The 15,486-nt window shown below is 39.5% G+C and overlaps 1 protein-coding gene across 2 annotated transcripts in view; it reads left to right on the forward strand.

Moving 5' to 3' along the window:
- ABCC8 (ATP binding cassette subfamily C member 8) overlaps window positions 1–15,486 on the forward strand; it is a 73,669-nt gene that overhangs the window by 30,970 nt on the left and 27,213 nt on the right. For both annotated transcript variants that reach the window (XR_010440564.1, XM_064714959.1), the window contains exons 13-18: window positions 3,828–3,933; window positions 4,155–4,265; window positions 6,152–6,227; window positions 6,318–6,423; window positions 10,670–10,705; window positions 12,193–12,228. Coding sequence is in view for 1 of the 2 variants with exons in the window: in XM_064714959.1 (XP_064571029.1) it covers window positions 3,828–3,933; window positions 4,155–4,265; window positions 6,152–6,227; window positions 6,318–6,423; window positions 10,670–10,705; window positions 12,193–12,228 (471 nt within the window). In the remaining variant the exon portion in view is untranslated. The remainder of the gene's footprint in view (window positions 1–3,827; window positions 3,934–4,154; window positions 4,266–6,151; window positions 6,228–6,317; window positions 6,424–10,669; window positions 10,706–12,192; window positions 12,229–15,486) is intronic.

Here is a 15,486-nt window from a genome sequence, read left to right on the forward strand (position 1 = left end):
ATGAATTTTTACTTTCTGATGAACGTTAGTTTGAGTATTCAAAAGCTAACCAAAACAAACAGTAGAATTGCTGTTTCACTGGGAATTTTAGTATCAACAGATCAGTGTAAAAACCTCCTAATGCTTTTTCATGTGCAGTGTAACTCTACCTGACTGATAGGGGAAGCAGAGTTTGGGCTGCCTTCTTTACTAGGACAACTTTGACCTCCAATGAAGCTGTCTGACAAGCTTATTTAAGCTATGGGACAGGTATTGGCCACCACCTCTTGCTTAATTTTGTTTGTGTTGCTTTGGAGATGGAAGGGAGACTGCAGCACAAGGCTGAGATTGCCTTCAGTGTTTGAAAATTCCCTGACAGTGCAAAGTCACAGCTGTGTCCTCTCTCCTAAGAAGTGTGAAATCTGAGAGCATCAGCAGCTGGCAGGAAATGTTTTGCAGCCACTGTGGTAGTCCCTAGAGCCATGGCAAATTTTCATGCAAAGATTACAGCCAGCAAAGTGCCTGGGAGCCCACACTGACACTGCCTATTACCAGCAGGCATTTATTTTGGCTTGTCTAAAGATTTCTTTGCAAATGAATTGTGCCTGCTAATGCCACAGGAACAATTTGTGAGTGATTAGTATCAGCCAAGTATTAATTGTTGCTAACTGGAAGTTCTTCATGAGTTATTCTGGAGATGTCTTATTGTTGGCAGGCTGTTGCCCTGCCATTTGTGGTGCAGGCAAGAATCAAGCTCTGTAACAAAGCTGGCATCATCCCTGCTGGCTCTCTGTATCACCCAGGTAGTGTTCCAGAGTGCATTGCTCCATAGTGCCGGTGGTGCTGCCCTCTCTGAAGTATCTCACCCTTCAGAGGAATGTCTTGGAAGCATGTGCCAGATATTTTCAAGCCATAAAAAGATGTGGTTGCTGAAATACTTTAGTAAATGTTAAAAAGCAGACTGTTGAGTTTGCACTAATTGAACACAGCTATTGTTTGCTTTCTGCAACTGTGTCCTACTGTTACACCTTCCTGCTTGTAAGTAGCTGGTCAGGCAAAGGTGACCTAACTTGGCAAAGTTGTATGTCACTTTTTTAGGCTGTGAGAGTCTAACTGATTTTAGCATGTGTGCAAAGACAGCTTCTCCTGGAGTGACAGAAAGGGACTAGGTGGTGCAGAAGATGATCCAGCAGTGAAACCAGCATGTAAAGGACAATAAGAGAGTGTTACTGGCTCTGCTTCCCAGACACTCCACAAACCCTGCTCTCTTACTGTTGGATACAGTGATTGATGCCCAATGTATCAAGGATAGTAATATTGATCAATAACCTTGTCAGTGTCTTTAATTGTTACACATTGCCCAATTGCAAAGCATCCCCATGAATGGGCATTGACCTGCTCAGAACCACTGTAAGACTGACAGATTTAAAGCTTCTGTTCCATGTAGGACCCCTGAAAATGTTCCAAGTTTCGGGCTTGGGTGTCTGCTTCTGAGAGGAGCAACTGTTCAAAGTCTTTAGGAAGGGGACAAATCTGATACCTCTTTGTATAGTGGTGCTTTGGGTTTTTTTAATGTGTGGAGTGTTTCTGACACTGAAAACTGAAACTGAGGAGCCAATGGATGCATTTCTTCAATGTGAGTCTTCAGGGTCAAAAAGTGCAGTGTACTATTTTCAATCAGCAAAGGTTAAGCAGCAAGAGTGGTATTATGTCTCTTACTGGGTTTAATATCAAACCATCTTTCCAGTCAGCTGTGCAAATAACTGTTTTAATCAATATGTCCTTTCTGTGGCTTAAAAATAAGCTCCCCTCTGGAGATATTGGAATACTCAAGTTGTGCTGTCAGCAAGAGCTCTTCAGAGAACATCCTTTTTCTATTCTTTAAGTGTTCAGAACAGTCTGGCATCCTAAGTAAGAGCTGTTGCCTCTAACACAATATTTTCTCACAGCTCTACTGTGTTTCTTCAATAATTGCCTCAGGAGGAGTAATTCCAGAATTATGCAGAGCATTGGGCAGGGGTTTGCAGAGAGTACAGACACCTGGATACATAACTAGAGAATAAAATCAAATTGTTGGGTGGTTTAATAGAGACATACTCTTGTTTGGATATGCATGGTCTGAGAATGTTTGCTGTCTTCCTACCCCTCTAGACCCTGGAGCAGATACATGGGGGACTTCTCTGTCTGTTCCTTCTATCTTCACAGCAATTTCTCAAATATCAGTGTAATTTTCATCCAGATAATATAGTTGCAGCTGCATATCAAATCCAAATAGGCAACGTATAAACCATCATTTGGTCCATTGAAAGAAATTTGAAATTTTCTTTTAAATATTTGGTTTACTGAACAAAAAGGGTAAGATTCCTAGCCCTGTTTTCCAGAACTTTGTGCAAATAGATGTTAATATCTCTAGCAGTGGAGCTTCTAATGACTTCCTTTGAGATAAGACCTTCCCATTACAGGACCAAAAATTGATCCCGAATTAATTATTATTCCTCTTATTACATCCCAAATAGTTATTCTCCCTCTTTTTGTTGTTTAGATTGTAGTACCTCCTCTAGCTAAATTCCCTCCACTGAATCCACTAAGAGATCCATTGATCTCAGTTCCCAGCTGCCACTAGCAATCAGTAAAGTTGACAGAAAAACTCTAGAACCAGTTCTCTCCTAGGGAGTCCCAGGGTGACTTTGATCTCTGCTTGCAGGGCAGGTGGTAGCTGTGCAGGGAGTCTGCCTCAGGCAGTGCTGCAGTGCCTGGATCCAGCAATGTTTTGTCATCAATGGGGGATCTCATAAGGTTCTTAGAAGAAAATAAGTCTCTGTCTAAAGAAGAAATCCCTGGTAGTGAAATGCAAAATAAATCTTGGCAGGTGAATTCTTATTTTATAAGATTGACATCCTAACAGATTACCACGCATCACAATGCTCCAGTGGCATTGTTTATCCTCTTTCTCCCCAGTGAGCCTCAGGCTAGACATTGAAATCATTTTTTTTCAGCTCTTGTTCATAAATTTATTTTTAGACCTTCTGGCACTTTATAATTTTGAAGACTTATTTCCAGCTAATTGAGCTCCTTTGATGTCGAGTTCATGATTCAATCCAATTCTTTCACAAATTTCATTTGGTGTTCCTGTGAGTAGATTAGACATACATTTTATAAAGTCAGGTACAGAGATAAAATTAATGCCCTGATCTGTTAAATGTCTTAATAAAGGCACATTATCTCTTAGCTAATTAAATCTTAAAGCAGCTAGTGAAAATTTTATGCCTTCTTCTTTGTTGCTGGTTGTCAGGATTCCTTTTATATCTCATCAGTTGAACACTATTCTGTTGTGGTGTATTCCTTTATCTAGTTACCTTATGCACATCATATTTCACCACAGATGGTTGAATTTCCTCACGGTGTACAGCTTTTATAAGACTGTTCAGTAGGACTGACTGGGCCAAACTTGATCAGCATAAATGCCTAAAATTGTGTAACATTGATATATGACTAAAATTGGGTGAGTGGTTTCAAAACAAGCCACTGCTGTGGCCCTTCTGTGTCCCACCAAATGCCTGAAAAAACCTTTATGTGATATCGCGCCAGTGGTGTCAGAAGAGACACGATTTGAGGAACATCTGCACAAACTGTTAAAATATCACTGTTAATAGGCAACAGGACAAGTTTTGAAAGCTTCCTTGAGTAACTTGCCATTGCATGTTTTCATACACCTGTAACCAAACAAGAACAAACAAACTGTGCAGCAGACAGCAGCTGAAGAAGGGATGCTCTGTAATAAACATTGCACTGAACTAAAGTTTTGCTTCCAAGGTTGAGGTGTCATTGTGGGGTTTTTTCCCTTTCAGTGTGCAGAAATTGAGTGAATTCCTGTCAAGTGAAGAAATTGGAGAAGAGCATGATAAATCTTCAGAGCTCAGAAGTGCAGATAATCACAGCAAGTACCAAGCAGTGGTGAGTAAAGCTGGCTCATTGCCGATGAAGTGGCTGCAGTCGTTTGTACCCAGAATAAATTTTTCACTCCTCCATTTCCTACTGATTATTTCTTGCAATTGCAAAACCTCTATTTTAATACCCTGAATTGTATCATTCACACTATGGTTGCTAGAGTTTGGGACGTTTTGCTGATGCTGGCACCAATTAGTGCTTATTTCTGTCTCTCTGATTTTGCACAGCCACTCAAGGTTGTGAACCGCAAGAGGCCTGCCAGGGAGGACTGGAACAATTACAGCTCTCACATGAGAAGACCCATTAACATCACAGAAGCAGATGATTTTTGTGTAAAGGTGATATGAAGGTCACTCTAATAACACTTATATTAGCTCACTAATAGTCACTTTTGTACTCTGATGGCAGTTTAAAGTTCAAGACACAGCATTTGATGTGAACTGTTAGACACTTGTGCACTTGTCAGAGATTAACCTCCACCTTTCTTGTATCTGTCTTCCTTTTTAAGAATTAACTACTAATCTCTAGGTTGTGATCAGTTGCAATTGTTCCTTTAGATTTCACCCAGCCATTTGCTATTTCAAGTGTTTAAGTTATTAGCCCTGTTCTCAGATCCCAGATTTTTAACCCAGAACAGCCAAGGTTGGAAGGAACCTCAAAAGATCATCTGACCCAACCTTTTATGTAGGCCAGACTCTTTCTTCCAGTTCCAGAGTCTGTATAGAATAATAGGATGAAGAAAATCGAAAAGAATTTGTTCTAGATGTTCCCAAAATAATGTCATCATGGGTCTTCCCTTCCTATTTTGGAATTCCTAGTAGCCTTTCCCCAGATGAAATTAAAAACTAACTCCCAAAGACCTAACTTGTCTGAAGAAAAAAAATTACAATTACCACTTTGAAGACTGATGCTCTTGATTTGTTGTGGAAATGGCCAGAAGTAATAAAAATCCTGATGGTTGTTATAGTGATGAAGCTGTTTATTTAGGGAGCCTGCTAATACATTTGCATTTCCAGCAAAAGAGGATGAATAATTCAGTTTCATGGGACTAAGTAGGACAACTGGTAATGCTTTCTGGGTTTTATTTATACATGCTGAATTGGTGCAGGATCCTTCTTAACAGACTTCCAGGAAAATAACGAATATTTGAAAGAGGGTTTTGGGGGCAATGCTGGGTCAAAAGACTGCCTGGAGTGGCAACAGTGTCACGAAGGAGAGGCCAGTGCAGTAACCTCTGTAAGGCTTGAACAGAAAGCCAGGCCCAGGGATAATTTTTGGCTCCATCTGCTGACACCACTGTCACCAGCAGCCCTGGGTCAGTGAATTTGTGCAGGTACTGCCTGCCTGTAGCTCATTGCCCAGGAAGGGGCATCAGTTCAGAGAGGATCCTCTGGCTGCCTTTGTAATCCAGAGGGAGGAACACCACGCTCGCTTTACTCAAGATAGGAGTGTCAGCTTTTCTCAAGAGTGTGATAAAAGTGTCCCCTTCCATTCTTCTTAGATGAAAAATTGTTGTACCTTGCATAGCTGAAAGGCTTTGAAGGCTTTAGTGGCTCTAAAGAAGTGAGAGAAGAGGGTCCTGTATAAATGCAGGCCTTTTAAAATTGTCTCCTATTCCTTGTTTCTTGTCGTATCCATGGAAATCTCCATTTAAAATCTGAACAGGCTTTGTTTCCTGGTTTTAGTCTTTTTCAATGAAAGTATTTTTGTATCTATTAAAACCTAGATTATCTGAGAATCATGTCAGAAATACAAAGGAAAATGCTGTAATGGGCAGCAACATCTAATTTCATGGAAGATTCTGCAGGTCTGCTTGGAATTTAGGTGGTGTAATTGCTGTGTAAGCTGCACTGTGTCTCAAGTGACATTCAGGGCTCTGCAGAGAGCAAACTGGCCATGGATGATATTGTGTTATAATCATTTCACTTATTACATGTACCCACCTTACAGAAAACAGAACAAGAGAAACACTAAATGGCAACTTTCTTTGTCCTTATGAATTCTTAATAATTTTCTAATAGTGCTAGAGTTCAGAGGTTTCTGCCCATCAAAGTACAGTCCTTCACAAAGTCAGTCACTTGAAGATCCATTTCCTGCAATGGGCAAAGGCTAACTCTGTTCCCATGCTCAGTGTAATGAAAAAAGAAGTGTCTCTGATGTTGGAGGGAAAAAGTGAGCTCTAAATCTGGGTTTCTGTGTATTTTATTTCTCCATGTTGTTATAGATCACAAATGGATTTTTCACTTGGACACCTGAAGGTCCTCCAGCGTTGTCCAATATTGATATCCGAATCCCTCAAGGTACAGAATTACATCAGATAAACAGAATAAGATATTTTTCCATAGTTATTTGCTAAATCATAACCTTATGAATACCTTTTACCCTCACAGGGCAGCTAACAATGATTGTAGGACAGGTGGGCTGTGGTAAGTCATCTCTCTTGCTGGCCATACTTGGTGAGATGCAGAAGATCTCTGGGAGCATATCCTGGACCAGGTAGGGGCATTTAATGTAAAATTCTAATTTCATTTTAAAATTCAGCTTGACTAGAGTGGTAATGCAGAAAAAAGCCCAAAATCTCTCCTGGGAACTTGTGGAGTCAAGGATTTTCTAGATACACAGTCAAGATAAAAAGATGAGAAAGAATCCCCAGCCAGGGTGAAACAAGCTGCCTATTCCATTCCTAGGAAAGGACAACCATTCTTGGGCATTCTGCACTCCAGCAACATAACCTGAGTGAAACTGTAACTCATTTGGAATTAGAATTAATGAGCTTGAGGCGTTGTGCAGCTACAGAATGGTGTTTGCACTTTCAGACCTGAGCTGGTGTCTTTGCATGGAGCCCTGAAGAGGTTCTGGCTCACTGGGAGCAGTGCCTGGCTCAGATGTGCGCTCCATCCCAGCACCAGGCCAATGCCTGAGAATTTGAAGAGTGTCTTTCAAGTGGCAGTGACCTCAGAGTCATCCCCAGTGCATCCTGCCTGTTGTGACAGGAGTGAGTCAGCCATGTCCTGCCCTCCTTCCCCAAGGGGACACAGCACCTGGACTCTGGTAGCCACTTAGAGATTCCACTCATGTCTGGCTTGGGTATTGGCCTTGAAGGGAGGGAAAAAATTGTTCTGAACTCCAGCAGCTTCTGTTGGGACTTCTTCTCTTGACCCTCAGGCAAGGTGACAGATGGTAAAATATATTGCAGCTCCTCTATATGGTTTCCAGTAAATTCCTGCCATCTCTAATACACAGTTTGATCAATGTGTGTGAACGTTTTTGGCCTGTTTATTTCACAGTAGCAGACTTCCTACTCCTACAGTCTGCACTTTGCCTTTTGGGCTATAATTATTTGTAGATAAAGTTCAACAAATTGCAGAAGTACCTAAAGAAACAATTAATTTTATTTTCAATTGATTGGGAATGAGGGAAAACCAGCCTACCTATAAATCAAATCCACACAGTGATGGACAGAGGGTTGTTGTTATGCAATGGATGCTGCAGTGATTTTGTGGAAGGGTTCTCTAAATTCTTTGAGTGCTTGTCAAGAGATATGATTTATATCCAACCTTCATGTGTAAGCCAGTCACACTTCTGAGAATTGCACGTGCTTTAATAGCAATAATCTGTGGAAGGAAGGTTGTCTACTTTATAGGTGGGGAAAATGAAACATAAGAAGCTGACCCTTTCTGCTAGTGAGGGAAACAAGCACAGCAGCCAAAGTTCCAGAATGTGGTGATCTATCTATGAGAATATACTTCCATAAGCAGAAAATCAGACTGTGGTGAGGAGCCATACAGAATCCCTGCTGCCTTATTAGGTGAACTAATTTCATTTCAGCAAGGCTGTAATTTTTTGCAGAGGACATAACATGATTAACAAGTGTAATTTGAATGTCTGATGCTAAACTAAAACAGATGACATGATGTTTCTGATCAGAAACTCTGCTGTGTTTTTAAATAGCACTTGTTTAGAAGTATGTTCTTCACAACAGTGGAAAGGTCAGAACTGGTTTTCATGTCTTCTATATGTGCCAAAGTATCACAAGGTGCAATTCAGTTGTTATCACATTTGCTGTGCTATCTGTCAGATATGTAGAAAGGGACTTGTGGCTGAACAATCTGAGCACTGTAAGTGCTGGCTGCACTGAGGCAGATTAGGTGTTGTCTCATCTTTCAGAGCTGCTGCCATGTGCACTGGTCTATTCAGAGTGATGGATGCAGCCAGTGTGGGCTGCACGCTTGTGTTGTAAAGCTATCAGATGAAAGCTCCCTTAATTTGATAAGAAAATACTAATGCCTGACTGGGAACATGCAACCTTATCCCAGGTTCAAGGAGAGTAATTTTATCAAGTAATCATCAGGGCTGGTAGCCCCAGCTCAGGCAAGGAAAGGTGTCACCAAAATCTCTTAAGTTCCTTGTTAGAGCTCTTTCTTTGGGAATGCTTGGCTCCAGTCATTCATGTCACAGAATAGACCTGAATTAGTTCATCCGAATTTCCTTCCCCTTCCCTTCCTCCAAGGTCATGGCTATGAAGATGAAGGATGTGTCCTGCTGACATGTCACTCAGTGCTCAGGAAATCTGGATGCTGTTCCTGGCCCTTCCCTTGATCTCATAGATAACAAGTTATTTCCCCACTCTTTGCCTCCATGCTTTATGAATAAAACAGGATTAACTGCATATCATTTTTCTTTTTTCTTACAAAAATTCTTTCAAACCCTTAAAAAGTAATGTAGTTTATTCCTGGGCTCGGAGGGAGATAATCAGAAGCGAACCATGGCTCATTTGTGATATTTTTGTTGTGTTACAGTGTGTGTCCAGAAGATTCACCTCAGATTAATGCCTCTTGTCCAGAGCAGCCTGAAAGCATCTCAGCATAAATATTTTATTATATGGTTAGGGATTTAACAAAAATAGAGGACTCATTATTTACCTTCTGTGCAGGTGGTAAATGGTAATGATTTGACCTCTTATTGAGTAAATAATTATAGCTTATGCCATTCTAATTTCTTCTGGGCAGTATCTCACTTTTAACAGTCCCAATTTAAGTCTTGCTGGAGTAAATAATACCAGAAAATTGACCTATTGTATAAATCGTTTGCTCAAACAAATGTGTTGCTCAGACATAATTATGTAATTTGTTTTAAACAGGACATACATTCTTGCGTGTGAATCTCGAGTCCTTATAATGTGAAGGAAGATAGAGATTTAAGGTTGTTAACAGTAGGTTTTCATCTTAGTGTGGAGTTGACTGGTTTCATCTAATTTTAAAAAAAAATAAAGTTGTTATTATGCCTACATAGTAAATTGGTTTTTTAAAATACATGTTTACTGGAGTTTTCAGAAACATCCAAGTACTTAATTTTACTTAAGGGGGATATCAAAATCTGGAGGTTTGAAAATCTCAGTAGGCTCATCTTTGCATCATTAAACATCTAAAGTACCTTGACAAATTAGATCTAGACCTCATTATCAAACATATGTTACTTTGACATTTCAGCATCCTTAATTGCCAAGAGTATGCAGGAAAAGGGGGAAGGAAGGGATAGGACAAGTGTGGAAAAGTTGGTTGAGAAATTTGAGCTAAAACTCCAAATGGAGAATAATTGTTTTCCTGCTACAGAGCAGAAACAGAGATCAGGGAATTGATTACCATTGGCCCAGGGTCATTGTGTCCTGCAGGGAAGGGCTGGAAAAGGAATTTTCTATTTCAGCCTATCACTAGTTCCTGTGAAGAATGTGTTTCTAGTTAATGACATGCAGCAGGCTTGTGGGTTTTTGGAGACTGGACCACTGAGTTCACATGGTCACTAAAGACCAGTGGAGTATGAGTGTACTGTGGAAAAGCTTTGTTCATGACACAGACCTTTGGAGTAAAGATACTGGTGGCTGGCTGGTGCTCTCAAATTGTACAGTAATTTGATTTAGATATGGTCATTGCTTATTATGCATAAATTTTGTGGAAGTGTCTCAAACCAACTTTTGAATCTGCAGGTATAGTTTTCTCTCTGGTATAGTTATAAGCAAATTGTGTTGACTCAAAGTTAATGAGACTGTCCTCTTTAAAGCATCAAAGACTTTGTTCCTCCTTGATTTTGTTTATATCATTTGACACACAGATTTTTCACTCTTTTGAATGGAACTGAATTTAGCATCAGTAAAGTGTATGCCCAGTCATCCTGTCAAAACAACTCTGAACATCTTTGTGTACGTTTCAAAAATAGCAAAACCAAAACCTGTCTGTCCTTTGGACCTGCCTACATTAATACAAGCACATCACCCCAAGGATAGGGCTGGCACAGGACACAGTATGTGGCAACTGAAGGTGGGGTTTGGGGTTGACAGTAACCCATTATATGCTGTAAACATGCAGTTACTCTTGTGGGGGAAAAAAACCCACCAAAAACAGTATCACAAATTATCATTTGGTTTTCCCAGAAAATGAACTTTTTATAATGGAACATCATTCTTGCCACAGCAGGACTTCTCAGTTCCGCTAGCACCTCCAGGACAGGGTGGAGGTGATTTTATTTGAGTCAAATTAATATTTATAAGGTAAAAAAGGGTCACGAAATCTTTTAGCCTGATGAAATCAAGTCAGTTTGTGTAGAAGGAACAGATGCTGCACTGGAGCCCTGTGATAAGTAATGTTTGCAGCCTGTGCACTAAGTGGAATTTAATAGTTTTTCTTTCTGGGGCAGATTGCTTGTGCTCACTTAAGTAAACAATCTTTGCTTTCTATTTGTGATGCAGCTGCACTTCTGACAGTGAGACGGGGGAAGATTTCAGGTATGGTATTATATGCCATTATTGGCTTTCCTTCTGAATTGATTGCAGTAGGAAAAAACCAAAGGTTTCTAAAATCTTGAGATATAGAGTCAGAAATCTGAAAATCAGTGAAAGTTTTAACTGCATTATCTCAGGATACAATTTTTGAAAGCACTTATGCAAGTTATGCAAATAAGAGTTGGATTTCTGTTATGAAAGCATTGCCATTTGGAGATTTTGAAAATTCTATCCTGATATGTCTTTGAAAATCTTTTTCTAAAGATCTGAACCAGATTATGCTGCACTTTGAAAAATGGTATTAAGTGTTTAAAGGTCTCATCTATTGAAGCAAATTCTCCCCATTAACCTTCTCTTCATTTTTTCACATCCTGTCATAAGTTTGTTTTCTCACCTACCATTCTTCAGGCACACGCAGAGAAGTGTGGAGAGTAAGAGATTAGTCCATCTGTTGGCACAGAAATTATTTTTACCTGATTAACATAGCTCAGCTGGGATTTTGGGAATATTTACTAAATCAACTGAGAACAAGGCTTTCTGATTTTGGGGCACAAACCTCCAGAATGGTAAACCTTGTAAAAGTGATGATCCTGTTCCTTCTGGACTCAGTGAGAACTTTGTGTTGAAATCAGCAGTGTCAAATGGCCTCCCTTACCTTGACTAAGGCTAAATCCTGTGGCTTTTACTGACCAGAATATGTTCTTGGTTCTGTGATTCTCCAGCTATTCCCCTGCCTTTTCTTTGGATTTGCCAACCTCTTCTCCCCCATGTACTTTATTTCTCAGACTTGTTGCCTGGTTGTCAGACTGAGTCCTGCAAAACTGCTGCTCCCATCTGGGAGTATAAGAGGAATTTCCATATACCTCGTGTCTAAGGCTCATGGTAAAGGACACTTAGAAATCTCACAGTCCTTTCTGTGTTCAGAGACTGAAGTTTCTGGGCCAAGTTGAAGAAAAAACATTTGAACCCATTAAGATACAAGAGAATCATGATCAGAATCAGTCTCATGTTTGAAAGTGGTATGGAAATGGATGGAGAAGAGTGAGATAACAGGCACAACAGTATAGCAAGAGTATTAAAAAGTAGGAAAGAATATTAGACTGGATGAAAAAATTGCCTACATTGTCATATGTTCTGGGAATCCTGGTTTTTTAAGTGCTGTAAGAAAACCTTTGGTGGTTTTGTTGCACTAACATCCTGTAGAACATTTTTGGTGTTCTCAGATGAGAATTTTGGATCAAAGTCTTTTGAGGTCTTGAGCATTTACTCATAGGTGTTGGAGACTTTCTATGACGTTGTTTTAGCACTTCTCCAAACTGAAGCTTTAACTCTACCCTTTTTAGGTCAATATCACACAGCACAGAGTTTTAGCATAAAAAGAGCTTTATTTCTGTTATGCAGTCATTTTGCTGTATTTTTAATTATAACATTGTGGTGTTATTTGCACTGTCTGAAATATTTTTAAACCCTTTTTTTTTTGTTTTCTACAGCCCAGAGAAAGAATCTCCTGTTGACATGGAAGTCAGGTACAACATTTTAAAAACTAATGGGAAGCCCCAGATGTTCTGTTCCAAACTTAGCCGTTCTGTGGCTTGGTGAACATTGTTCAGCAGTCTCTGCAGTTAATGAGTTGAATATTCCCCCTTAAAGACAAACAAGATGTCTCTGTATGCAGCTACTGCAAGATCTAAACCAAAAAACAAACAGGTGACCCTCGAAGTTTAATAATGGCAAAAGACTTCTTCCTGAATGCTCAGGACTGGCAATACCAGAATACTCCGATACTTTCCATCGGGCTGAAAATACAAAAAGCATATTTTTTGCATGTGTAGTTATAATGCAGAACAGTACATATTTCTCTCATATCTGAAGAACATTTGAATTTGAGTTGACTGATAGTAGAAGTTAATGAATTGTGCAAAATAATCAAGACAAAACTAGTCAGCAATCCCAAAACACATAGGAAAGGCTTTGCAATATATTATTTCCTCCATCATCGTAATCCTAACTCCATTGCATTTTAAGTGCATCTATTTGCTTTTCAAAATTGCCAACATCTCAGATTTGGTAGGTTTATTAAGGCACTGACATTCATATATGAGTGTCCCTTAACTATTTGTGTTTGATCTTGAAGATCTACTGCACCTCCTGCACTTAAAAAAATGAAATGTGAAAGTAGAGATAGATTAATAAGTTTAACCAAACAATTTTCGCAACAGAATGACTGAAAGAGTAAGGTTGAAGGGACCTCAGGGGTCATCTGCTCCAGCAGGGCCATCCCGGAGCACATGGCACAGGACTGTGTCCAGATGGTTCTGGAGTATCTCCACTGAGGGAGACTCCACACCCTCTCTGGACAATCTGTTCCAGTGCTCAGCCACCCACACTGTAAAGAAGTGAATGTTGTTCCTTTTCACAGTGTTGTTTCTGATTAATTGACCTGATTCATAATTAGTAAACAGGCTTGATTCTATATTAGACATAGTTCATAGTCTCCAGGGAGCTCAGTGAAGGTTTTCCCTATTTACTGCAAGGCTGAATTTTTCTGTCTGCACCTCTGTGATAATTGAGAGGCTATGGTTAGTCTGTTGTGTTATCAGAGGGGAAACAAACACACTGCATTGCTGAAACATATGGTTATTTATGCAGTCTGGGGACAGGAAGTAATCCCTTCCACCCACAGAATGATGCCTTGAAGGCCTGTGTCTCCTAAACCATTGGTTTGCATTCAGTCCTAAACTGTGAAACCTTATGGATATTCAAGGCAGACTTTCAGAGCAAGTCTTGCCCACTCCATTGCAGAATATTTTGTTCTCTGGATTTTCAGCCATGTGTTTCTCACAGTTTCAGTAACAATTGTTTGATTCTCTTTACTGTATGCAGCACTGCGGACATGCAGTAGGTTTCATATATGTGAAAAATATGCTTGCAAGCATTTGCAGACTTTTTGTTTGTCAGAATATAATCAGTCCTGATATGCCATCCTAGTGTCAGTTTGCAGTTGGGATTAATTTAGAGGAATTTACTAAATCCTCAGTCCATAGTCAGTTTTGGCAAGCTCACTGCCTGTTGCAAAGTTCCTTGCAGTAATAAATTCTCACTAATGTCCTAAAAGCAGAATGTAATCCAAATGTGAGTGATATTCCCAGACATTGTGCTGGTTCTCAGCATGGAGTGCATCACACTGGCAGGACCCATATCTTCACTCAACCAAAGAACACTTTCTGCCGAAGTTGTAAAAGCTTTTTCCTCACAACTTTGCTGATGTTTTTCAAAAAGTAAATTAGCAGTAACTTTTTGATCACATTGAGAATTAAGAGCTACAAAGTCACAGTTTCAAGCAATGAAAAGGAGGGAAAGGGAATACATCTTCATCTTGGAATGCTCAGAGCAATTTTTTCTCAATTATTAGGATGAAAATGTCATACAAACTGAAAAAGTGCTGCTTTCTTGAGGCAGACCTGAATGCTCTTTGAATTAGATTTTCAGGCTGCAGGCTGGGCTGCCTAGGGGCTATTTTCTGTCTTTTTTTTTCTTTTGTTTAGCTATTTCTGTTTCATTTTCCAGTAAAGAAAATGCATAAAGCATAATGAAATTCTAGTGAACCATCATAAATTTCAACTTGGAAGCATGTTAGCAGAATAGTGGAATTGTGTGGTCTTTCAGGTCATCAACAAAAATTGGATCCTGTCTTGGTTTCTAAACAAGCTTGGTAAAAGCAGGAAAAAAAATGAGCAGGGCAAGTGACCTTAACTTATAAAGAGAAATAAAATGTACTTTGTCAAGTCATGGTTTGAATTGCTTTCAGGTCCATCTAGGCTGTCTAGCAGACAAAGGCCACATTTGGGTGAGAGGTCCTATCTTTTTATTGGATTAACTGATAGAGCTAGGAAGAAAACAAATATGCTTTTAGGCATATGATCCCTCTATCTACCTTTTCTGTAGAAAGGATGATATGCCAATGAGTTTTCCAAAAGTATCAGTTGCTCTGATAAAAGATGTTGCCTTTCTCCCAGCTCTGTCTTACTGGGATCCTTAATGCACCACAGACAACAAAAGCACAAATTCTCTAGCAGGCAGAACTTTCCTTTTTTAATAATAATAATAATTTCTGCTAAATAATATATGCATAGTGAGTAAGATCCTGTTGACTGTACCTGGTAAATTGTCCCTTCTGATGATACATTATGAGGGCCATTTCACTGGCGGAAATTTAGCAAATTTTTTTGTCTGTGTTCTTTTTTCTTGCCTTTATAGGCACAGAAATGACTTACTCATTTACTTTCCAACTCTAGTTCTCTTCTAAAAATGGGGGGGGAAATGGCAGAGGGAATTGCCTTTGTCCATGTGCAGATTGTTTGGATCTTTTTCAAACACTTTATCTTTCTAGAATGTCCCTCCTGAAATGTGCTGCCTAACTAGTGATCTGCTACGCATTTAATTTTTTATTAATCTATCCAAACAGAGCTAGGATTCAGTCTTTGGTAATTTTCCTCCTGCCATCCACTCTGATCAAGAGGCAGCTTTATTGAGCTGGACTCTGCAAATCCCACCTCACAGTAGAAGAGGGAACAAAGTGAAATTCAGTTGGGTAAACAATTCCAGTATTCTGTCGGAAATTTATCATCTTATGTATTTCCTTGATGGAAAAGCTATTGATTGTCCTAATGAAAGTAAGGAAAGCATTTTGAAGACTAATTACTAGTTTCTTCATTTACAAGAAAATGGTTTCCAAAAGCAGCAATTTCACTGGTAAGCTGGGAACTCTTGTGTTTGTTTTTTTC

This window comes from Zonotrichia leucophrys, chromosome 5 (genome assembly GCF_028769735.1).
Source record: "Zonotrichia leucophrys gambelii isolate GWCS_2022_RI chromosome 5, RI_Zleu_2.0, whole genome shotgun sequence".
Taxonomy (NCBI): domain Eukaryota; kingdom Metazoa; phylum Chordata; class Aves; order Passeriformes; family Passerellidae; genus Zonotrichia; species Zonotrichia leucophrys.